This window comes from Saccopteryx bilineata, chromosome 3 (genome assembly GCF_036850765.1).
Source record: "Saccopteryx bilineata isolate mSacBil1 chromosome 3, mSacBil1_pri_phased_curated, whole genome shotgun sequence".
Taxonomy (NCBI): Eukaryota; Metazoa; Chordata; class Mammalia; order Chiroptera; family Emballonuridae; genus Saccopteryx; species Saccopteryx bilineata.
Window position 1 is genome coordinate 114,376,235 of NC_089492.1, and position 24,824 is coordinate 114,401,058.

Genomic DNA, 24,824 nt, shown 5'->3' on the forward strand with positions numbered 1-24,824 from the left:
TAAACAACAGACATTGTAGGACAGTGATCCTTAAAAGAAGGGAAACAAAGTCTTTATAAGAAGCCAGTCTTATGGCCTGGAGAATTTTCAGGCTGCAGGGCAAGGATGAAAACAAAATAGATCTTAATAGTCTTTCTGCTTTGAGAAGACAGAGGTGAGTTAGGGGAGGCCAAAGCATGCAGAGTTCATAATATACAGTACTGAAGAGGAAATATATGTAGAAGTAAGAATTGCAAAAAGTAAAACCTAGAGAACTTCACTGGATTCCTGAAAGGAGTCTTCAGCTAAGTAGTAATAGCTGCATGGATTTGAGAAAACCACCCAAAGCTGGGAAACCATGAGAATGGAACATATAAAACATCCTTAGCACTCATACAAGGCTGAAAGTAGTCATGTTGCTATCCTGGTGGTAAACCTGGTACTGTAAGAGCCAACAAATAGATGAATGTTGCCTAAGATGTAGAGTTAAATTAATCTAGGCAAAAGTCTGTTCTGTTTCTGCCTAACAAAGTTTTAAAGCTAAAACCCTAAAAAGATCAAACTGTTTCCAAGTAATTTAACTGCAACTCAGAACAAATCTCAAGAATATTTAAGAAGCCTGACTGGGTGGTGGTATAGTGGATAGAGCATAGGACTAGAACACAGAGGACCCAGGTTTGAAACCCCAAGGTTGCCAGCTTGAGTGTGGGCTCATCCTGCTTGAGCACGGGCTCACCAATTTGAGCACAGGATCACAGACATGACTCCATGGTCACTGGCTTGAGCCCAATAGTCGCTGGCTTGAAATCCAAGGTTGCTGGTTTGAGCCCAGGGTCGCTGGCTTGAGCAAGGGGTCACTTGCTTTGCTATAGCCACCTCCCCCCCATCAAGGCACATGTGAGGAAGCAGTCAATGAACAACTAAGGAGGTGCAATGAAGAACTGATGTTTCTCATCTCTCTCCCTTCCTGTCTGTCCCTATATGTCCCTCTTTCTGACTCTCTGTCTCTGTCAAAACAAACAAAAAAAAGAATATTTAAGAGAATAAAAAATATCTAGCACAAAACAGGTAGAATGTATGATGTCTAGTATATAATGAAAATATACCAGGTATGCAGAGTAACAGGACAATAAGATTCATAATAAAAAGAAACAAATACAAAAATGGCAAATGACAGAACTGCTTTAAAATATTAAGTAGTTATAACAGTATTACATGATTCAAGGGGGTTGAGGAAAACATAATTATGCTAAATAAACATATGAAAGATATAAAGACAGACCTAAATTGAAAAGATAAAAAAATACAATGTCTAACATAAAAGATATGCTAAATGGTATTAACAGTAGATTAAATCTGGCAAAAGAAAATATTAGTGTACCTGAAACACAGAAATAGAACATCTAAAGTAAAAACAGTTGTTAAATAATATGAATAACTACCAGTGAATTATGCAAAACTTAAATTGGTCTAATAAGTATGTATTTGGAGTCCCCAATACAAGCGAGAAAGAGGGAGAAACAAGCAAAAAAAAAAATTCTGACAAAATAATGGCTAGTTTTTCCAAATTAAATTAAAATACAGTTTCACAGATCTTTTAAAAAAAACTGCACAAACTATGAAGAAAACTATATTAAAGTATATTCTAATCAAATTGCCTGAAACCAATGATAAAAAGAAAAATCTTTAAAGCAGCCAAAGGAAAAAATAACACATTACTTAGCGAAACAAAGATAAGAAAAAGAGTTTTCATAGAAAATAATGCAAGACAGTGAAGCAACATCTTTGAAGTGCTAACAGAAAAAAAAAGTCAACCTAGAATCTCATACCCAGTGAAAGTATCTTTCAAAAGCCCAAATAAACAATTTTTCAGACATAAAACAGCTGAAAGAATTAATCAGTAGCAGACATGCACTACATGAAATTTATATAACAAAAAGTAGCAGAAAGTTAGTGCACAAATAAATATAAAAGACTCTTTTTCTTATTTCTAAAAATCTCTTTAGCCTGACTGGAACAGTGGACAGAGCGTCGACTTGGGACATTGAAGTCCCAGATTCCAAACCCTGAGGCTGCAGGCTTGAGTGTGGGCACATCTGGCTTGAGCTTAGTATCCCTGGCTTGAGCACAGTGTCCCCGGCTTGAGTATGGGATCATCAAAATGATCCCATGGTCGCTGACTTGAGCCCAAAGTACTGCAATTTCTGCTTGATCCCTCTGGCCTATATCACTCACTAGCTAGGTAGGGGAAGCTAGCTGCCATGTGTCATGACAGTCAAGCAACACTATGGAGGTCCATGTGGTGAAGAACTGAAGCCTCCTAATCAAGAGCAGTAAAACACTGAGGCCTCTAGCCAATGGCTACATGAATGAGAAATTGTGGAAGCAAAGCTTTCAGCTCTAGTCAAGCCTTTAGATAACTGATATCCCAGCCAGCATCTTCATAAGAAATACTGATCCAGAACCACCAGCTAAATGACTTCCAAATTCCTGACCCACAGAAATGTAAAATAATAAATTTCTTTTAAGCCACTATGATTTAGAATAATTAGTTATGCAGCAAAAGATAACCAATAGAAAGAGCATCACTACATAGCATTAAGACATTAAAATGAGCCTGACAAGGCGATGGATAACATAGTGGATAGAGCATCAGACTGGAAGGCTGAGGACCCAGGTTCAGGGTCCCAGAGTTGGATTACCAGCTTGAGTGCAGGATCAATGGTTTGAGCATGGGATCATAGACATGACCCCACAGGATCATAGACATGACTCCCTGTATTGAGCCCAAAGGTCGCTGGCTTGAGCAAGGGGTCATTGGCTTGGCTGGGGCCTCCCCTGCCCGCCCAGTCAAGGCACATATGAGAAAGCAATCAATGAACAATTAAGGTGATGCAACTATGAGTTGATGCTTCTCATCTTGCTCCCTTCTTGTCTGTGTGTCCCTGTCTGTCTCTCTAGCTTAAGTAAATAAAATTAAGACATTATTAAAATGATAATAAGGGAATATTATGACTAACTTTTAAGCCAATAAATTAAGAAGCCTACATAAAGAACAAATTATTTGAAGAAAGCAAATTATCAAAGCTCACTCAAGAAGAAACAAACAACCTGATAATAGAGAAAACACTTTCTTTTAATCACACACAAATCACTCACACACATACACAAAGGATCAATAAGTTCCACACAGTATAATTTTTACCGACAATACTATCTAATCACAAGGCAATAAAACTAAAAATTGGTAACAAAATTGAGTCAAAAAAGACCTTCCATGATAAAATCTTTTAATCTTCTATTAAATAATTCCTAAATGCAGGGGAACTAAAAATTAAATTTACATAAGTTCTGAAAAATGATAAATCACTACATGTCAGCATCCACAGGATAATTTTAACACAGTTATGAGAGGAAAATGCAAAGCCTTAAAATTTTATATCATTAAAAATGTGCTCTCACTGGCCAAATCAGGGACAATATAAGCATCAAAATAAAGGAGGTAACGATTTTAACCCATTAACTAAATTATTTTAAAAATCCATGAGTCCATTCTGAATAAATGGGAAAGAAGAAGAGAAAGCCACTCCTTATCACAGAATGCCAATTATATAGGAGAAATAATGGAGTTAGAAAATAACTTCTACTGGTTAGAAAATAAATAAACCATCACAGTATTAACTGACTCAAACAAGAGTGTATGTGTGTGTGAAAGATTGATGCCTCAATAGTAACTCCCTAAAAGTACTCATTAAATTACAAAGGAACAGCTGTTAGATGCCACCTTAAACAGGTGATCAGAGGTAACATTATCAATAACCAGACCCATATGCCTTGAAAAGAACACAACATTCTTTCTGGGGCATCTCTGCCAAACTGCATAATCTGAACTTAATGACAAGAAAACTTCAGATCCAAACTGAAGGGGCATTCTACCTAGTCACCAACCTGTACTCTTAAAAAATGGCAAATTCATGAAGGACAAAGAACTACTAAGAAACTATATCATGTTAAAGACATATGACAACTGAATGTAATGTGAGATCTTACATCATCAGATAATAGGGAGCTAAAATAATGTAACTGCAACATTTAAAAAAAATTGAAATTGGATTCCAGATTTGATAGTGGTATTATATCATGATCAATATCTTCATCTGTGGTTATATATATGTGGGTCATTGTTCTCATGAATATAACTGAAGTATTTAGGAATAAAGTCCCACTATGTTTGCAACTTAATTTCAAACAGTTCAGCACCTAACATTTTTAGATATAGGTAAAAGTTTCATTTAGCAAGTGAGTTTAATAATTCACTCAATATTTTTGAGAGGTTATTATATGTTTTAAGAAGTTTTCAAAACATATAGTAATTCCTAGGATATAACCCCAAAGAATATGTGTACTGGGAAGGGGGCACAATGTGGAGTGTAATGGTCAGGGAACAAAAGCTTACACTCAGTATTCTAAGCTAAGGTATCCTGGTGCAGACCCGGTGGGCAAAACCCAGCATGGAATCAGCCTGAGTTTAAGGGGTTCTGTTGCGATCATGGACAAGGAACTTATCTTTTCCATTTTCCCATGCCTTGATTTATTCACTTACGAAACCAGAATGATGACTTTTTAAATTCCTGCCCCAAGGGCGGAGGATTGCCTGACCTGTGGTGGCGCAGTGGATAAAGCATTGACCTGGAAATGCTGAGGTCACCAGTTCGAAACCCTGGGCTTACCTGGTCAAGGCACATATGGGAGTTGATGCTTCCTGCTCCTCCCCACCTTCTCTGTCTCTCTCTCCTCTCTCTCTCCCTCTCTGTCTCTCTCTCCCCCTTTCTCTCTCCTCTCTAAAATGAATAAATTTAAAAAGAAATTTTAAAAAGGGCGGAGGATTGAGATAGTGTACTTGGAAAGCGCTTTGTAAACTTCAAAACCCCACACGTGTGTTACTATCGTAATAACTCCACGAGAGAGGCTATTAATCGGAATCCGCAAACGTAATTAAGTCTGTTGTCAAAATTTCCTACCAAACAACCCAACTAGAGGTGTCGGGTACACACGACTTGACAGAGAGCCAAAATAAGGTTTTCCTCCAAACCGTTTTTTCTACAGGAAACACCAATATAACATATAATTTAGCAGGGATTCCCGTGAACGGCCACCAACTTTTGTGGGAGTAGCTGATGTGAGAACAGAGGTAAACAAAAAATTTCCAAAGACCAAAAAGAACAGCTAAACGTGGGGCAGAAGCGGAATTAGGAAGGAGGCAACTCCGAGAGGGGCGGGGCCGGGGCGGGGCCTCCGCCCCGCCCCCACTCTCGGCGCCGCGTCCCGCGCGGCCGCTGTGTCCCAGGCGTGCCGGCCCGGCGGAGAGGCGTCGGCGAAGGACAGGTTTTCAGCAACCACCGCTGGAGTCTCCGCGAAGTCGTTACGGGCCGCCCCTCACAATCCCCATAAGTCAGGGCTCCTAAACCTCTCGGCTGACAGACGCCAAGGGGCGGAGCAGCGCCAAGAGAAGGAGGCTGCGATAGCGAGGGATCAACGCCCAGAGTGTACCTGAGCAGTAATGAATCCTTCGTACACGGTTTTCGCCCGGTTCTGTGGCAGAAGCAACGGGCACTGGTGCAACAGGCTCGCTTCCTTCTCCTCCATGGCTCGCGCTCTGCGGAGCCGCAGGGGCTTAGCCAGCCGGCCGGGCGCCGCACATGCGCAGTCGCGTTTGTGTCCGGGCCGCAATAGGCAGAAACCCAGGCATTGGCGGGAAAAATCGAGGATTGCGCGGGCGGGAAGGAGGGTCCAGGGCTGGAAAGACCACCTGGGCTCGAGCCCAGCCAAATTAGATGTGGCTCATTACGAGGTAGCATCGGCCCCAACGGGAAGCGAGAAGGGAGATTGTTCTGAGCCTCACAGATCTGACTGAACAAAATCATTCTAGCCCTGATTGTTACAAGAATCTTTTCCGGTGATTTTTCTATTTTATTGAAATTCTCCTATAACTTTAGAGTTGCATTTCTCCCAGTATACTATGTTTTTTACAATCTGTGTGTTGTAGTACTTCTTTTTTCCTGGAAGTGCCTCAACTCTTTTTCACTGTCATCAATATCCTATTAGCCTGCTCTACAGGGTCTCCTGTATACCCTCTGTGTACAGAATAATATATTAATATTATAATATTATATAATTAAGTCTGAATTACATTCATTATATAATATACAATATATTACAGTTCTGTGGCTTAACCATTTTAATCAGATGTTTTTGTATGTGAGAGACACAAATATGTAGGTACTGATCCCGATTCAAGTCAACAACAGAGTTCTTTTTTCTTTTTTTTTTTTTTTTTTCATTTTTGAGAGGAGAGAGGGGGAGAGAGAGGAGAGAGAGACGGGGGAGGAGCTGAAAGCATCAACTCCCATATGTGCCTTGACCAGGCAAGCCCAGGGTTTCGAACTGGCGACCTCAGCATTTCCAGGTCGACGCTTTATCCACTGCGCCACTACAGGTCAGCAAACTGAGTTCTGATTGTCTGCACTCACAAATATCTAAGACAAAACATGAGGAAAGATGACTTGATGAACCAGAGTTAATTATTCTTTGACAATACTGTGCATTTCTCTAACTCAGGAATGATCATCTATTCCATTTTTACTAAGAGTTGACTCTCTTATGAATATTTACTGCATGATTACTTGATATTCCAATCAATGCATCACATTTTTGAGCCCTGGTTTTTGCAAACCATCATTGTAATATGCCAAGGTTGTACAAAGATGAATAAAATACACCCCCTCCCATCTTCATTACCCTCACAATGGAATCAGGCTTCTTAAATATTCTTAAAGTTTGACAGAAATTGTCAGAGTGTTTCCGGGTGCTTAGATATAAACAAGAATGCTGCAACAATTAGATATAAATTTCACTAAAGCAGTGGTGCTCAAAATGTCATTCTGGAACCAGCAGCGAGTGTCAGCATCACCTGGGAGCTTTATATAAATGCAAATTTTCACCCTCATCAGACCTAGGGAATCACAAACTCTGGGAGTGAGACCCAATCATTTGTGTTTTAACAAGCTGCTCCAGGTGATTATGATGTACACTGAAGTATTTCCCCATGACATCTCTAACCTTTTTCAAAGTACTCAGATGCTACCTCTTTTGGAAACTTTTAATCTGCTGAAAATTGTCACTCTCCCTAATCACTTAGTATATTTTCTGGTGCATTATAAGTGCTCATTAACTATTTACTAAATTAAATGATATCAATTAGTCATATAGACAAAGTAAAAGCAAGTATTTCAAGAATTCAGAGGAAGGAAGGAATTTCTCACAAGATTTTGAGTTGGTTTTTATTTATGATACCTTAATAATCAGGCTATATAGCACTAGTATAGACTTTATGAGATTTATTTTAATTATAATATAATTAGCATGTATAAAACACTTTCATATATTATTTCATTTTGATTGCAGCACTCTTTAGGTAGATTATTTTTTTATAGTGTCTTTTTTGTACACAAGAAAACTAAGATTTAGGTATTAAGTTGTTTAAGATAGTCAGTGACCTGTAAAATGAGGATTAAACTCAAATCTTCTAAATTTTAGATTTAATAATCTTTCCATTAAAGCATGTCAGAGATGGACAACCCATCATGAAACTCAGGAAAAGCTAATCTAAAGTTGTTATAACTCATTTTAACAATGGGACTTTCATGATATTAACTTTGAAAGTTTGAAAACAGATTTGCCAATATAATATATTTATCCTTAATATAATCATAATATTTTCTCTGTAAGATCCACATATTATGAGAAAAGAGACCTAAGAACATTTTTGTCCAATAGTTTATTTCCTCAGGAAATAAAGATTTTTCATGAAAGCAATTTTAAAGATTTCATACTTTAACACCCTCATTATAGATTAAGGAAACAAAGTGCAGAAAAGAAAAGTAATTGTGTGTGTGTGTGTGTACATATATAAATATATAGACACCAAACTAATACAATTCTGGGGACACCTAACTAGGCCAGTGTTGGGCAGATAAAATGTATTATGCTCACTTTGTTAAAGAGGCCGTTGCCCAGGTGATATTAATGTGTGTTGAGAATTGTTGTAGCCTGAGGCTTGGTTTTGGGATTAAGCCTTTCCTACCCTTTTTGATGTAGGGCGGTACAATCCAATCATGCCTCAGAGAAGTGACTTTGTATTAGAGACTACCCTATTTTGTATATTGGATTAAAGGTTGTGAAGCTACACTATAAAATGGGGGCAGAACGGGACTTGGCTCTTGGTTCCTGAGATTATCATTAGAAGAGAGAGAGCAGAGGAGAGCAGAGAAAGGCCACGTGGAGGAGGCCAGGAGAAGCAGCCAAGATGGTGGAGTGCTGAGTGAGATGCCAGTTTGTGTAGAGTTTGTATTTGGGATAAGGAAGGAGATGGGGAACTGAGGAGAATAAGTCTGGTGAGCTAGAAACCTTTGATTCTAGGAAACTCGGATAAGTCAGTGGCTTTGTGAGCACTGAGTGTGACTGGGTTTTGGAGCCCAGTGTGTATTTTTACTTGCCCACCGGGTGCAAGCTAGGATTAAAGGCTATGGCCCACCAGTTTGTGGCTCCATTGTTTCTTTACCGACTGTCCGAATCCAATGCGAACCTGCATGGGCCGGGCTGCTTTGTTGGTGGCCCTGGCCGTGGCTCCTGGCTTTACAGCCAGTATCTAAACCTAGGATTCTCTATCCTAATTTACATTCTCTATCCTAATTTACTACAGTGAACTTTTGGTTAACAGACTAAATATCTTTTGATTTCTGCTACCACATCCTCAAAAAGGACTTTCTGGACTTAGAAGCTCCTGGAAACTTCTTAAATAGCAATTTAGTCTTCCATGAACAGCTGTGTACCCCTGTTCAGACAAGCTATCTTCATGACACTAACCGCCACCACCACCAATGATACACTGAATCATGCGGCCAAAGACAGCTGGCTCCTTGCATCTGAATCCTCAGAATTATCTTATTTGACTTAAATAATTTTACAAAATTTATTGCTAGATATCACCTTAGTCCTTAAGAAAAATATATACAAATCACCTTTCATTATAGTTGAATTTGCAAGTGAGCATTCCCTTTGATAAAGTCTATAATCTAAGAAATACAACTGCCAGGAAACAAGATGAGAAACCGTACAATGGTTTTTTAATTCAATGATTCAACTATTATCTTTAGATATTCAAGATTGAGCGATGAATGGATACTCACTACCATTATCAAATCCTATGTGATGTGCTGGGACGACTGTTGACATGTTGTCCAATATAGGACAGCAGTGCTCACCTCCACAGAGAATACTCAGTAAATTTAACAATGGAAAGCCAAGGAATTATTACCACCATCAGCATTATTTCAATTTGGGAGTCACTCTGACAAACTGTATGCAGATCTTCACCAAAGTTCAAGATCTTCAGGGCATCCTAAGCATGACTTCTTTTATATACTCTCCCTGAAAAATTAGTAGTGTTTAAATGCTATTTTCTGAGAGAGAACTGTATGCTTTAACATAGAATAATCTTAAAACATTTTGGTGAATGAAAAACCCAAGTTTTATAATGGTATATTAACTACTAGACCATTTATGTTGAAATAAGTGACAATATATTACTAGTAGTAATTATGCTGAGGAAGAGAGATAGGGGACAAGGAATGCGGGTAATGGCCTTAAACTTTTCCCTTATCTGTTATATTTCTTTTTAAGGAAAATTATTAGTCTTTAAATTTTAAATTAAATTTAAAATACTTATACTATTGACATTTCAATTAGCATCTATTTCTACTGTATTGCTTAAATTTCAACTTTGTTCCAGGTATTTCTTCTCCCAGTTTCCATCAACAATGTTAGAAGATGAATGCCGGCCATTAACATTAATTAATGATTAACATTAATTAATGAGATTAACAAGGGAGAGACTTCTTAAGTAGGCAGAACCTTGGAAAATAGTAAAGTTAAGAAAGAATAGAAGACTATAAATTCAAGAGTCTTCTCAAAGATTGTAAAAGCAAGCATAATAGGATAATAATATCCTATTATGTATAAGAACATGCCATAAAAAGGAAAAGAGGAAAGATATTCATCTTAAGGTGTGGTCAGCAGTGTATAATGCCTCATAATGGTTAAAAAGTTGAGAATTACTGGTTAGCCTTTGGATTTGATTATTGCAAAAGCATTGACTAACTTTAAAGAGTAGAGTGCCCTTGCCTGTAATCTATCCAAACACATAAAAGAAGCAGCTCAAAATAATGATGTGGTAAATAGTCTTGGCATTGTTTTTAAGTCTTGAGAAGAACGTCTTGATTTTAAACAAACTATAAAGACTTAGTTATGTGACCACAGTTGGATAGGTGATATATGGAAAAGATATCCTAGCTTGTACTACCCTATTCAAACTCCACAGGAGCAAAGTTCTTTGTTAAGTAGGTTTTACCAATAGTGAGCTTAGATCTGTGGCAGGTCAAGAATAATAATTTCTGCCTTAATCCAGGCAGTAAACCCAAGGAGCAATGACACCCAGAACCCAAATACAGATGAACAAAGTAGTATTTAAGGGTTAAATCTGCTAAAAGAATTAATGGGTTGGGATCAGAGAAGGGAAAGAGATTAGTGAAATTATATATACATAACACAGCGTTATAGAGAGCAGGACAGCAAATCCTGGAGGGAAGGGGGGAAGGTGTTGGGGGGAGGGGGCAAGGGAGATGTCAAAGGGAACACGGAGGTGGGGGGAGATATATTTGATGGGACACTTAAATCTATGTAAATACAATAAATTAAATCAATAAAAAAAATTTTTTAAATCTCATTACCCCAAGAACCACTGATTGTCTATACATACATACATTCACCAATGTGATTGTGCATGTGTATATTAAATATGTGTCGCTCTTTAATTTATTAGTCCTATGTCTGAAAATCCATTTTAAGGTAAAATTCATAAATATGAGAAATAGCCACTTAATAAAAACAGAACCATGAAAAAAAAAAGAATTAATGGGTAACAGGAGTAAACTGGAACAGGAGAATATAAGCTCATATAAAGAAATAATAAAGAAGTAAATTTATTCAAAAAGTCTCTGAAGATTCCTGAGTTTCTGTGAAATGGGACAACCAAAGTTATCAGACATCCCTCTTCTCCAGCAAAGCACAAAAAGACCTTCTTCCTGAAAAACATCATCCCACAGGAATAGATTAACAACTTACATTTTTTTAATGAGCACCTGGAAGATATGCTTTCAGATGGGTAACAACCAAACAAAGATTACAACTCAGGTAATAAGTGTTATAGTATGGGTGGGAGAATAGATGAGAACTATTCATAGGGGTATAAAAACTTGGGAAGTCCACAACAGTAGAGGTTGTGGAGACAAAGAGAATAATAAATGCTTAGGGCTAGGATAGAAAAGTTGTTAAGTGGAGAATGAAGGATACAGAAAGAGAATGGAAGGGGGAAAAAATGACTTCATTTATTTTGAAATTTTGCCTGAAGCTAGTCAGTCCCATTTACCCAAGGATACCAGAAGGAAAGCAAGAGAAAAAGTCTACACAAGGAGGAAAAAGATGCACAAAGCCCTCATTTTTATTCTGAAAAACCAATGCTGATAAATAAAGGGGGATGAAAAGGAACATTTGTATGTAATCTTACCACTTCTCAATTATAAATTTCTGATAGTGCTTTCAACCATCAAAATATGTTAAACTATTTTAATACACAAATGCCTAGGCTGTATCTTTGACTACTGGTTCTCAAAGTGTGGTCCCAGCAACATCAACATCACCTAGAAATATGTCAACACAGCCTTAGTGAATTTCTTAATTATGGGAAATGAGCTCAGCAATCCATGTTTTAACAAGCGTATGTTTAACAAATTTATGTTTTAACAAGGGATTCTGATGCAAGCCAATATTTGAAAACCATTACCCTAGACTTAGTAAATCTGTATTTTCACATCTGATTCTATTGTGCAGACAGTTGAAAGTCAATGCACTAAATCAAGTGAATAATTGTTCAGAGAGAGCTTTTACAGTTCCAAGCTCACAGCTGGCCATATAGTTAAATCTTAGAAGATATAAGCTAAGTGAATAAACATAGTTTATTAGTGCCAAAGCATTATTTAAAAGGCTGCCTTAATGCAGAGATCATTTTAATTATGAAGAGAGAAACTTTTTTTTAAAGCCTAAAAGATTAATACCAATTTGAGTTTAATACTAGAGAGCTAAAATTTTATTGATCTTTCTCTCATGGTCCCAAGATTGCTGCTGGAGATCTGGCCACCACTAGATGAAAAGGCAATGATAGCTTTCCCAAAGGCCTTTTTGAACAAGTCTTATGTCACACTGGCAATCTCCATATGCAAAGAATCTGGGAAATGCAGTTTTTCAGCTAAATACGTTTCCAAGAATTCTGCTAGTAAAAATAAAGGAGAAAATGAGTGGGATGGGTCACTTTTCATTTCTGCAACACTCTAAAATCTCCCCTCCAAAAAACAAGATTTGGGCTTTACTGACAAAACTTTACTAATGAAATGCATACTTTATATAACAAAATTTTAGACTAAAGATCCATTATAGGCCCTGGCTGGTTGGCTCAGTGGTAGAGTGTCAGCCCGGGATATGAAAGTTTCAGGTTTGATTCCTGGTCAGGGCACACAGGAGAAGTGACCATCTGCTTCTCCACCCCTTCTCCCTTTTCTCTCTCTCTCCCTCTCTCTTCCGCTCCTACAGCCATGGCTCAAATGATTTGAGCAAGTTGGCTCTGGGCAGTGAGGATGGCTCCATAGCCTCTTCTCAGGAGCTCAAATAGCTCAGTTGTCAAGCAACAGAGCAGTGGCCCCGGATGGGCAGAGCATCGCCCACCGGTAGGGGGTTTGCTGGGTAGATCTCAGTCAGGGTGCATGTGGGAGTCTGTCTCTCTGCTTCCCTGCCTCTCACCCTCCCACTTAATTAAAAAATATATCTATGTCCATTATAAATATGATTACTTTCCAAGATACTTTCCTCTATATTTTTTTTTCAAGATTATTTTTCTTTTCAAAAATATATCAAAAGTGACTTATATTTTGTTGACTAACTGAAGTGACATCATCTATAAAAGTATAAAGGATTAAGAAATCAGCTGAATAGAGATCTATATTATAATGATATATCTAACAAATAGGATAGGGAATCCATGAAATTACAAGTATATTTTCCATCCTAAATGTTCTTCAAGTATAAAAATATAAATGATATGATTTTGGTTTATGCCATTTCTTCAAAGAATCCTTTGTTGATAGGGATAAGATTTGCCAAAATAGCAATTTTGTTTCTATTTAATGTTGTTTGTTTTTATCTACAGACAACATAGAGCAAATAAAGTAACACAGATAATCTATAATGTGAAAATAACTGATTTAACACAATCTTGAGAAATAACTAAATTAACAAAAACAAAATTTTCTGTACAATTCAGAAATAATCTTATACATATATAGTTATTTGAAAATAAAAACAATTTAATTGTCTATCAAAAATCAGTAAGATTTTTTATTCTTCAAAATTTTAATTATATAAAGTCAAGTTTAGAAAGTCTATGGGGAAATAGATATAATCATACATTGCTGATAGTTATGTATAATTAGCAAAATAGTTCTAAAAAGCAATCTACTTATATATAGCAGTAACAATAAAAATTATTTTCTTCTGAGTAAGTACTACTTAAGGGAGTATATCCCAAGAAAATAATACAAAAAAGTTTATAGAACTAGGAGACAACCAATAAGTTGAAAATAATCAAATTATATAACATGATAGAATATATAAAAGCCATTAAAATGACATATAAGTGTATATATGTGTGCATAATTTTGGTACGTAAAATGTATATATGAAATCCTGATCTGTGAAAAGAGCAAAACAGTATACAGAGGAAGAGAAGAAATGTATATAATTAATATATATATATTTTAAAGGTAAAGTATCTTCCATTTTTCTATATAAAACAAAGTATTTGACAGTACCATGAATTTTTTAAAATAAAGCATTGGCAAAGATTTTTATAAATGTAAATGCTCTCAGACTTACAATCACCTGTTGAGTTAAAGGAAACAAAGTATAATGAAAAAAGAGGAGAAAATTTAGCTCAAATGCTTGATTTTGCATAGATCTCTAAGGTCCTTTACAATTCTAAAAGTGAATTTGTAAGAAATGAACGAATTCTAAAACAGTAACTGTAGTTAAATATAGATAGATAATCTGAATAATAAATCTAAAAAAACCCATACTTGGAATATTGTATTCATATTGTCATTTACCTGAATGTGTTTGTAAAATTTAAACTGGGATGCTGACATTGGATATTTTTCTTTTCTAGTCAACAATTAAAAAGACAAATTTGTACCCTTTTAGTTGGATAATAATGTTCTAAAAAAATCATGTAGGAAAGTTATAAACCAATTATTGCAACAAGAAGTAAAGTTTATATTCAGTATGGAGTAAGCAGTAACAAAGAGTTGAAGCAAATTAATAAGGTTTTATTATTTTTTTGATAAATTAAGAATTCCCAAAACTATGAACTAAAATCCTTACAAATTCAGATGTTATTCATCTCCCTTCTGTAGGTTCTTATTCTTCAGAACTTATTATACATTGTCACTTCAAAATTCAAGGTAATTTTATATACCCATATATAACCATTTCAAATTGACAAAAATATTTTAAGTAATTATAGAAAATTAGCAGAACGTTTAAAATATTCTTTAAAATCTTAAGAATGTAAAATTGGGGGGGGTTGTAAAATAATTATATTCTCCAAATAGTAGCTCCTACAAAGATTCATATTAAAAAGTTTATAAAGCCTGACCAGGTGGTGGCACAGTGGATAGAGCGTCGGACTGGGATATGAAGGACCCAGGTTTGAGACCCTGAGGTCACCAGCTTGAGCGTGGCTCTTCTGGTTTGAGCAAGGCTTAATAGATTGAGTCCAAAGTCACTGGCTCAAGCAAGGGGTCACTTGGTCTGCTATAACCCCCCCTTCCCCTTCAAGGCACATATGAGAAATCAATCAATGAACAACTAAGGAGCTACAATGAAGAACTGATGTTTCTCATCTCTCCCTCTTCTGGTTTAGCTGTTCCTATCTGTCCCGATCTCTGACTCTCTCTGTCTCTGCCACAGAAAAAAAAAAAAAAAGTTTATAAAGGAAAAGATGGTATGAAAAGGAGAAGGTACAAAGAAAAAGATGACACTGTCAAGGTTGGCTGGTTAGTTTTATAGCTGAGATTCCATATGAAAAGCTGATTTACAAAGATAAAAGATGTGATATCACACAAATTTTTAAGACTCTCCAATGTATTGATATTTACTCTCTAGACCCGTGATGGTGAATCTATGATATGCATGTCAGCACTGACACGCATAGCCATTTTCGGTGACACGCGGCTGCATGCGGCCGCATACCAGAGAAGTATGGGGCCGCAAGCCGAGAAGAAGGTTTCATCCTTGGCTCCTGCACAGCCAGGTGCTATAGCCAAGGATAAAATATTTGCTGTAGTGTAGACACTCTGTGCCGGAGGTCTGTAGGCCAAAACAACAGAACTCCGGCACAGAGGGTCTAGTTCTGGGACTTCTGGTTAGGCCGTTAGGGGATCTTCAACCTCACTTCCGGCCAGCGGAGCAGGGAGCAGTGGAATGCCATGGGGGACGCATCTCTGGGGCCCTGTGATCGCCATTACCAGCAGCCACATAACCACAGCAACCATCATCCAATCTACTGTTCTGGGGTGTCGTGGATTTCTAATTGACCATCATTACTGAGATAAGTGAGGGGGAGGCTGGGAGAGGCGAGGGCTTGTGCTATGGGTGCCATTTCCCGACATTAGAAATAGCGGCAGCTATCTTAATTTACATAGGATGCAATTTGCAGAATCTCAAGACAGCATCTGGGCTCAGGTGTTTGTCAACTTGAGGTCAAAGCTTGAGAATCTGGAAAGGTGCTGCTTGGAGAATCAAGAGGAGTGCCACTACAAACAGAAAATTTGAAGTGCCTGAAACTGATTACCAGACACTTTCAGCACCCTGAAAAATATAGCAATGGCTTTACTCACAATTTTTCCCTCAATGTACTTTTGTGAGACCTTATTCTCAGCTTTAAATAATATCAAAACCAACAAAAGAAACAGATTGACAGATGAAGTTAGTAGCGCTTGCTTGGGCTTGAAGTGTACAAAATACCAACCTTCAGTTGAAGATTTAGCCAATGAAATTCAACAACAAAAAGTCACTAATAGACAGGTTAGTTAAAGAATTCCCCCTCCCCCTCACTTATCTTAGTTCAGGGCACCCCACACAAGTTAAATAATATCAAGACCAACAAAAGAAATTGACTGACAGATGAACAAAGAAGTCACTAAGCAGGTAAGTTAAATAATTAGTTTTTGGTTTATTTAATACAGTTATATATTACAATTATACATTTTTGTTATTTAAAATATAAATATCGTGAAATTATTATTTTTTTCTCGAAGTGACACACCACCCGAGTTATGCTCGGTTTTTTGGCGAATTTTGACACACCAAGCTCAAAAGATTGCCCATTACTGCTCTAGACATATATATTAATATAAATATATTTATAGTTTTATACTATTATGTTTCATATAAATTATAATAGTGTAAAAGTTATTTTCTATATTTAAAATCTGCCTAATTTTCTTAAAAAAAAGAGAGTATCTTAACTTAATGTGCATGATTTAGCAGAAGTTACAACCTAAAACCAGGTAAATTCGGAAGAATATGAAAACTGAACTCACTGTATAAGCAAATAGGTTCACCCAACAAAGGCAAAGCCCCACAGGCAACCTATTCCCCAAAATAGTCTTAGCCTATTCTTTATTTAGTTAATTTTTAATTCATTCAATTTTACATATATACAACTTTATGTATTGTGTGATAAACCATAGTCTTTAGGACATTCTAAATGAAGCAATACCTATGTCAAATGTGACTTTGAGTGACAATGGGCAAGGATGAATTTGGGAGACCACAAAGAAGAATGTACTTCTTTCCAATGGGCAGAATAAAAACCAAATTAAGAAACATTTTCTGCTCCCCGGGCTTCTTACAGTCCCTAACCTGAGGGATTTGTTACCCTCTATAAACTTAAATTGCCCAAATAGCAGCCTCACAATGGATGAGTCCAATGGACCAAAATGTGAGCATACTTTCACTGTTCAAGAAATCTGAGAAGACTTCTGTGTGTAAAAATAACTTTCTCGGCCCTGGCCGGTTGGCTCAGTGGTAGAGCGTCGGCCTGGCGTGCAGGAGTCCCGGGTTCAATTCCCAGCCAGGGCACACAGGAGAAGCACCCATCTGCTTCTCCTCCCCTCCCCCTCTCCTTCCTCTCTGTCTCTCTCTTCCCCTCCTGCAGCTGAGGCTCCACTGGAGCAGAGTTGGCCCGGGCACTGAGAATGGCTCTATGGCCTCTGCCTCAGGGCTAGAATGGCTCTGGTTGCAACAGAGCAACACCCCAGATGGACAGAGCATCGCCCCCTGGTGGGCATGCCTGGTGGATCTGGGTCAGGTGCATGCGGGAGTCTGTCTGACTGCCTCCCCGTTTCCAACTTCAGAGAACTGCAAAGGAAAAAAAAACAAAAAAACAAAACAAAACAAAAAAATAACTTTCTCTCATAATAATTAAATAATTTTCTGTGTGCCCCAAGTGAGTTTAGTTCAGTATCAAAATATTTTGGAGCCTACATTGTTTTGAGTTCTAATGATTTAAAACAAGATGACTTTGCATATGTGTACAAAACTTTAACATCAAAGTAACTCAATGGCAGTTCAGTATATCTGACATAATCAATAAATCCTCTGTCCCAAACCATCTTAATGAATTTACTCTGTGAAAAATTCTTTTTGATATTTTGACTACTTTATCTTTTAATAATCTGATTACCCAAAGCCTTTTCTATTAGAAAATAATCAATTATGGACATAGCTAAAATTATCTTAGTTTTTTTTTTTTTTTTTTTTTACAAAGATAGAGAGAAGCATCAACTCATTTTTCCACTTAGTTGTGCCATCCATTACTTCTCATGTGTCTTGACCAGGGCTGGAAGCTGGCGCTCTTGGGCCAAGCCAGCCACCCAGGGATCTAATCAGCAATCTTGGCGCTCCAGGATGGTGCTCTATCCAGTGTGTCACCAGCCAAGGCATCTCAGTGTTTAATTAAGTCAAAAAGAAAATTATGTTTTATCTCAGTTAAATAACAGAGTAGAAAACAGTACAATTGGTCTGATTTATCCAAATTGGAAATCTTTCAGAAGAACTTACCCATTTACTAGTAACTCTCCTTTATTATTGTCAGGAATAATGTCCTGTGCTGCCCAAATTCCCCTGCATGAGTGACTGGCATCAACTCACCTACTGGAAAGATCATCCATTGAAAACTCTCAGCAGCCAACTGTTCTCTGTGAATTGTTGCCCTCTGTTGAAAAGTGAGCTGGCTAGCCCAAAGTCATGACCTGTCCCCAGGGCAGTATGTATCTAATGATTGCCAGTGCAGGGGTATAAAGGCCTCTCTCCCTCAAGAGCCATCTTGGCTTCAGAGCTAGTGTAATCAGCAGAGGTCTTTGTGCCTGAAGTACAGTCCCACTTTTCCCTCTACCTGATCCTGCTTCCTTCCATTCATCTACAGGTATTGGTTGAATCCCAGAAAAATACCTAATAAACTTTCTCCTTATAAATTTTTCCTCTCTAAATCTGCTTCCTGGGGAACCTAACCTGTGACAACCATCCATTAACATACAAATAAATATATGTGCAGGCTAACTACTATGATTGTCTAGGAATAACATTTTAATAAAGGGAATTACAGTCATTTGCATATTTTTATTCATATTGGTTATGTTAACTGAGCTTTTCTAGTTATTTGTTATTCCAATTGGGTAGCTGAGACAAGGATTACTACCCACATTTTATAGCTACGTAAACTAAGTCTTAAAGAGAAATGGGTTCTTGATTCCAGGCAGAAATTATTTATGAACACTTACGTACCAGTGGGGAGAGAATAAAATGATGCAGCATTTTTTAAAACATGCTGGAAGTGGCCCTGGCCAGTTGGCTCAGCGGTAGAGCATCGGCCTGGCGTGCAGGGGACCCAGGTTCGATTCCCGGCCAGGGCACATAGGAGAGGCGCCCATTTGCTTCTCCACCGCCCCCCTCCTTCCTCTCTGTCTCTCTCTTCCCCTCCCGCAGCCAAGGCTCCATTGGAGCAAAGATGGCCCGGGCACTGGGGATGGTTCCTTGGCCTCTGCCCCAGGCGCTAGAGTGGCTCTGGTTGCAACAGAGCGATGCCCCGGAGGGGCAGAGCATCGCCCCCTGGTGGGCAGAGCATCGCCCCTGGTGGGCATGCCGGGTGGATCCCGGTCGGGCGCATGCGGGAGTCTGTCTGACTGTCTCTCCCCGTTTCCAGCTTCAGAAAAAATACAAAAAAAACACACAAAAATACACGCTGGAAGTTTTTTAAAAAGTTAACTATCTTTAGAATTACTGTATGACTTAGAAATTCTACTTAGGCATACACCTAAAAGAAATGAAAATGTATAGCCACATAAAATCTATACATAGATGTTCATAACACCATTATTCTTAATAGCCAAAAAGTGGAAACAACCTAAGTGTCCATCAACTCATGATTCAGTAAATAAACAAACTATGGTATATCCATACAATGGAGTAGTATTCAGCCATAATTGATGTACTGATAGATGCTACAACATAGATAAACCTTGAAAACATTAGATTAAGTGAATGAAACCAGTCACAAAACACCACATATGATTGTATGGATAAAATAACCGTTTTATAATTTCTATTTTGACTTTGGCATAGTTCCTAGTACATAACAAGAACATATATTTGATAATTCCTTTTATATTGAGTAAGCTTCCAAATTCTTGTAAATGTGAGGGAGAGTCAATGAGAGAAATATTGTTTTGGGGGCTGAAACTTAGAAGACAGATTTTAGCAGGATTTATAAATACACATCATTAGTATAGAGCAGTGATTTTCAACCTTTGTTTCTCATGCACTCATAAACTAATTACTAAAGAAAAAGGGGCCCTGACCTCTTTCTTCTCCCTTAGTAACTAATTTATTTGTGCCATGAGATGAAAATGGTTGTATTTAGTCAGGGGCACTGACCTTAGTAATTAGTGTGTGTTTGTGCCATGAAAAAAAAAGGTTGAAAATCACTGGTATAGAGATACATTAGTAACAGAAACCTTAGGAGTGAATAAGACCATCTACCGCCCTGGTCCATGAACCTCACTGTTGATCAAATTCATTTGGGCAGTTTTAAGAAAATGCAGATGCTTGGTTTAACCTCAGAATTTCTGATTTAAATATCTGGGAGTGTAATAAGCATCATATATATTTTTTCAAACTTCATATTATATATGTTAAATGTACAGCCAATATTGGAAATCTAAGATTTGTTTTTTTTCCTGAATTGTAGTCACTATATTGTGTTTACTCACAAGACACAGCATGCAGTGTGGTAGCTCAAGCAGTGGCTATATTTTGAACAGTCTTTCTGGTTTTGCCAAAGAAAACAGGAACTCACTGTTAGTCTCTTTCTGTAAAGTAAAAGGCCAGAAAGTCGTTGGCACAATGTAGAGGAAAGAATCGAAAGACTTTGGGAGATAAAGAGTTAGATTAAATGGATCATGTGTCTCACCTCTATACCCTGGCAGGGCCTCGAAGACCCTTCTCCCTCGCCAGTAAAAATAGAGTGGAAAGGGAAATACCCAAATATTTAAAAATGCTTTGCTAGCTCTTTTTATTCCCCCCTGGGCTTGGAATGCTGTTGGAAAGAGATACAATAAAAATGGTGTTCCTGATCTCAGTGGGGATGTGAGGAGCCACCTGAGGCCTGGCCTAGGTGATGACTGTTAACAGTCTGAAGCAAAATGGGTATTGTTTTAATAGCCAGATGCTACACTCAGGGATCAGGGAATGGCTTCAGGAGCAGAAATCTCTGGCTGTGGTTAATTAATCATGGGGTCTCCAGGAATGAAATAGACAGACAGGCAATTAAGGTGTGCCTTGATTTATTTAACCAAAGCTATTCTAGGATTGATGAACAGAGGCCTCATAGGAGCCAATGTGCTAGAGAATTTTTGGTTCACAGACCCAGTGAAGGGGAGGCTAGTACCTAGGAGAAACGATCCTGCTGTACCACTACCCAGGCACACTGCGAATCTTCTGTTGTGTCCTTCCTAATGGGGCTGGCAGTCGTCAACCTGAATAGTTGTGCATTGAGGAAAGGGAAACACTTAAACTCCAGAAATATTGGATCACTGATTCCTGGGGAGCTATAATTCCACTGTAATCAGCTGGTTAGAATGAAGGATCATTATAGAGTGCAGATTTTAAATGTAATAATGACTGGAGTTTATTTCACGGTAGCCTGAGTGGGACTTACTTTCTTGGGGTCACTTTCTCAGATCCTGAGTGAAGTTGGAATATAATATAAGAAAATGGCAGAATCCCACAGTTTCTAACACCATAAGGGCCAGGGCCCAGGGGCCACTGCCATTGCGGCCATGTAGATGCACATTCTCATTGGATTCAGACAGACAGTAAAGAAACATGGAGCCAAAAAATGGTGAGCCATGCCTTTATTAAAGTCTTGCACCGACCAGTGAGCAACACACAGGAAAAACATTTCCCTTTCACTCATTCAGAGCTTCCAAAGCCCTGACATATTCTCCGGTTCCACGACCAGGAGAATCTTCTCCGGTTCCTCCTGGAATCAAAGGCTCCACCAGTCTCAGAAGAGCTCACAAAGCCCCTCAGCTCTGGTTCTCCATCTGCACACCTTCTCTTTCCTTGCCAACATGGCTTCTTCTTCAGCACTCTGCATTCTCTCACCTCTTCTCTCACTCTGCAAACCTGGCTTCTTTCTCCTCTTCTCCTTCTGCTCTCTTTTCAAAACTTTTTGGCACGAAAACCTCTCTTCCAGCAAACATTAGCTAAACAATGTCCCCTCCCAAGCAGAAAGGTAATTTGCAATTTCACAGACCACATATACCTGGTGCTGCTCAGCCCCCAAAGCAAACTATAGGCGAGCAAACATAAAAAAAAATCATATTTTACAAACTTATTTGACCAACAGCTAATATTTTAGGAAGATACAAGTGGAGGCCAATTGGTACTCTTCTTTTCTGCCAAAATAAGCCAAGAACAAGAGCACTACAACCATGGAGGTTGCTTCCTAGAAGGTGTAGATTTGGTGGTTAATTTAACAGGATAATTTGCCTTCTGCAGTCTCAAAGGTCTTGGAGAATGACTGTGGATTGTTGGAAACTGTATGGCCAGGGGCTGCCATCGTGGCCATTCACATGCAGGTTCTCATTGAATTTGGGGCAGATGGTAAAGAAATGGTGGAGTCCGAGGATGGTGGGCCATTCTGTTTATTGGTGTCTCACCAAGACAGGCAAGCCACAAGTAAAGCAGATTTTCTGCTTTTCCCATAGAGGGCAAGGGATCAGGGAGGCCTCTGCAATGCTGATGGCAGGAACTGAGAGCAAGAGCCCCTGGTCTGCTTCATTTTACAGTGTAGAAAATTAAATTCTTTAAGCCAGTATACAAATAAGGAAGTCTCTGATACAAAGCCACTTATCTGAGACATAAATGGGATTTCTCATAAGAGTGCACCACTCCCTATCATGCAACAGGCAAGGGTGTGGGGAAAAGCTTGGTTTTGAGAAGACCTTAGTATTAGAAGGGAGGGAAAGGCTTAGTCTTAAAACTAAGCCTTAGGCTATAAGGACTTTGCTAGCTTATAGCCTGTATCCCACACCCAAAGTGAGCAAACATATATATCACATTTATAAACTTATTTGACCAACAGAAACAAAATCAGTTGAAGGTCCAGTTGTGGCTGCTATTGTGTCGTGTAGACAATGACTTCTCAAAGACCATATGGGGTGCGCTGGGGACCTAGGGGAGACTGCATCACAACCCCCTATACAGGTTTCATGTGACAGCCCTGACCCCCAGTCCTTATGGGTATTTATTGATACACACAAAATAGAAATAGGGACAAGAATGAGGAAGTCAGAAAGGGGAACTTCTTTAGAGAAAATTAAAGGGCAAGTTAGTAGTTCAAATGTCCCCACCTATTGATTAATAGAGAATTGCTAATTGTATTTCTATTGTGCTGCATTCAGCACAATACTGTGTTCAATACTTTCCTCAGTATGCCACTGTGGCCTTTCCCTCAGGGCACACTGGACTCTGTCCCTGTTTTATGTTCCTATTCAGGGCCTCTACGCTATTGTAGATTTTTTTTCTCCTTACTAGAATAAACTAATGTATCTTTTAACATATATGGTACAGTTATTGGTCCTGCCAAAACATTTTTTATATACTTGGTGTAAAGGCATCACCAGAAGTTTGCCTTCACTGACAGAAGCACCAATAAATCTTTATTGCCATGCTTCAGGGATATGTCAGCTCTCTAACTATGTACCATCTAGTTTGCTGGGACCTTGACCGTGTTACCACTTTGATCCAAGTAGTACAGTGGTCGGCAAACTGTGGCTCGCAAGCCACATACAGCTCTTTGGCCCCTTGAGTGTGGCTCTTCCACAAAATACCATGTGCGGGTGCTACCTCGATAAGGAATGTACCTTCCTATATAGTTAAAGTTTAAAAAATTTGGCTCTCAAAAGAAATTTCAATAGTTGTACTGTTGATATTTGGCTCTGTTGACTAATAAGTTTGTCGACCACTGAAGTAGTACATCATTTTGATCTGATACCCACAAAACATCAGGCTGATAGAACATTGTTGGGCAAATGAGTTTGTATAATCTGTATTTTCTGGTTTTGCTCACTCTTATTGTTAAAAATGGCAGCTGCTCATGTGATAACACTCTCACATGATACAGCTGATTACTTTCATGCTTGAGAAGGGGCTTGGTTATGCTAACGTGTGCTGGGGGAGGACTTTCATGTTGAAAAAATTTAAAAGGAGGAGCTAGGAGGCCATTTTTTGGGGAGAGAGACCACGTTGTTATAGGATAGAGAAGCCATGTGATTGGAGGAGAGGAGGCAGTCAAGATGGCCGGGTGCTGAAGGAGAAGCCAGTTTGTGCAGAGAGGAGAAGGGAGATAGGGAACCAGAAGGATAAGACTGGTGGGGGCCTTTGATTCTAGGAAAACTCAGATGTGTCAGTAATTTTTTGAGCACTGAATGAGTGGGTTTTGGAACCCACTGTGTTTTTGTTTACTTGCTTTCCGAGTGTGAGCTAGGAATAAAGGTAATGGCCCACCAGTTCTTGGCTCTGTTGCTTCATTACCGTCTGTCCGAATCAAATGTGAACCTGCAAAAGCCAGGCAGCTGTGATGCTGGCTGTGGCTACTGGCCTTACAAACATGAAGATCCGAAAATTCAAATGATCTTGGATGCTTTTGTCAGTCACATGTATGTCTGTGAAATACCATAAAAATAAAGATCTCTCATAAGATAGTGAAGGGCCTAGGTGTCTGAGGGTCTGTGGCATTCCAGGCTACTCCTTTCAATAAGGGTATCTGAACTTTGAATACGGCTTCTTTGTATGTCTTACTCTGCCCATCAACAAGATGACCCAAATTTTTTCCATCTATAATTGGAATTCATAATAAAAGAAAGCTTAGCACCTGGTCCACTGTTGCAGTGCATGTAACTGTCAACAGGTCCTTATGACCAAGAGCTCTCATGATGCTCAAATTATCTACACTAGGCAAATACCGAATAGACACTTGATAACTCCCAGTAGTT

At 38.4% G+C, this 24,824-nt stretch overlaps 1 protein-coding gene across 2 annotated transcripts in view; it reads right to left on the reverse strand.

Annotated features, from left to right (window-relative positions):
- Window positions 1–5,670, reverse strand: part of FANCL (FA complementation group L) — a 91,178-nt gene extending 85,508 nt beyond the window's left edge. For both annotated transcript variants that reach the window (XM_066267180.1, XM_066267181.1), the window contains exon 1: window positions 5,530–5,670. In XM_066267180.1, coding sequence (XP_066123277.1) covers window positions 5,530–5,625 — 96 coding nt within the window. In that variant the 5' untranslated portion in view covers window positions 5,626–5,670. The remainder of the gene's footprint in view (window positions 1–5,529) is intronic.
- Between the last annotated feature and the right edge of the window lie 19,154 nt (window positions 5,671–24,824).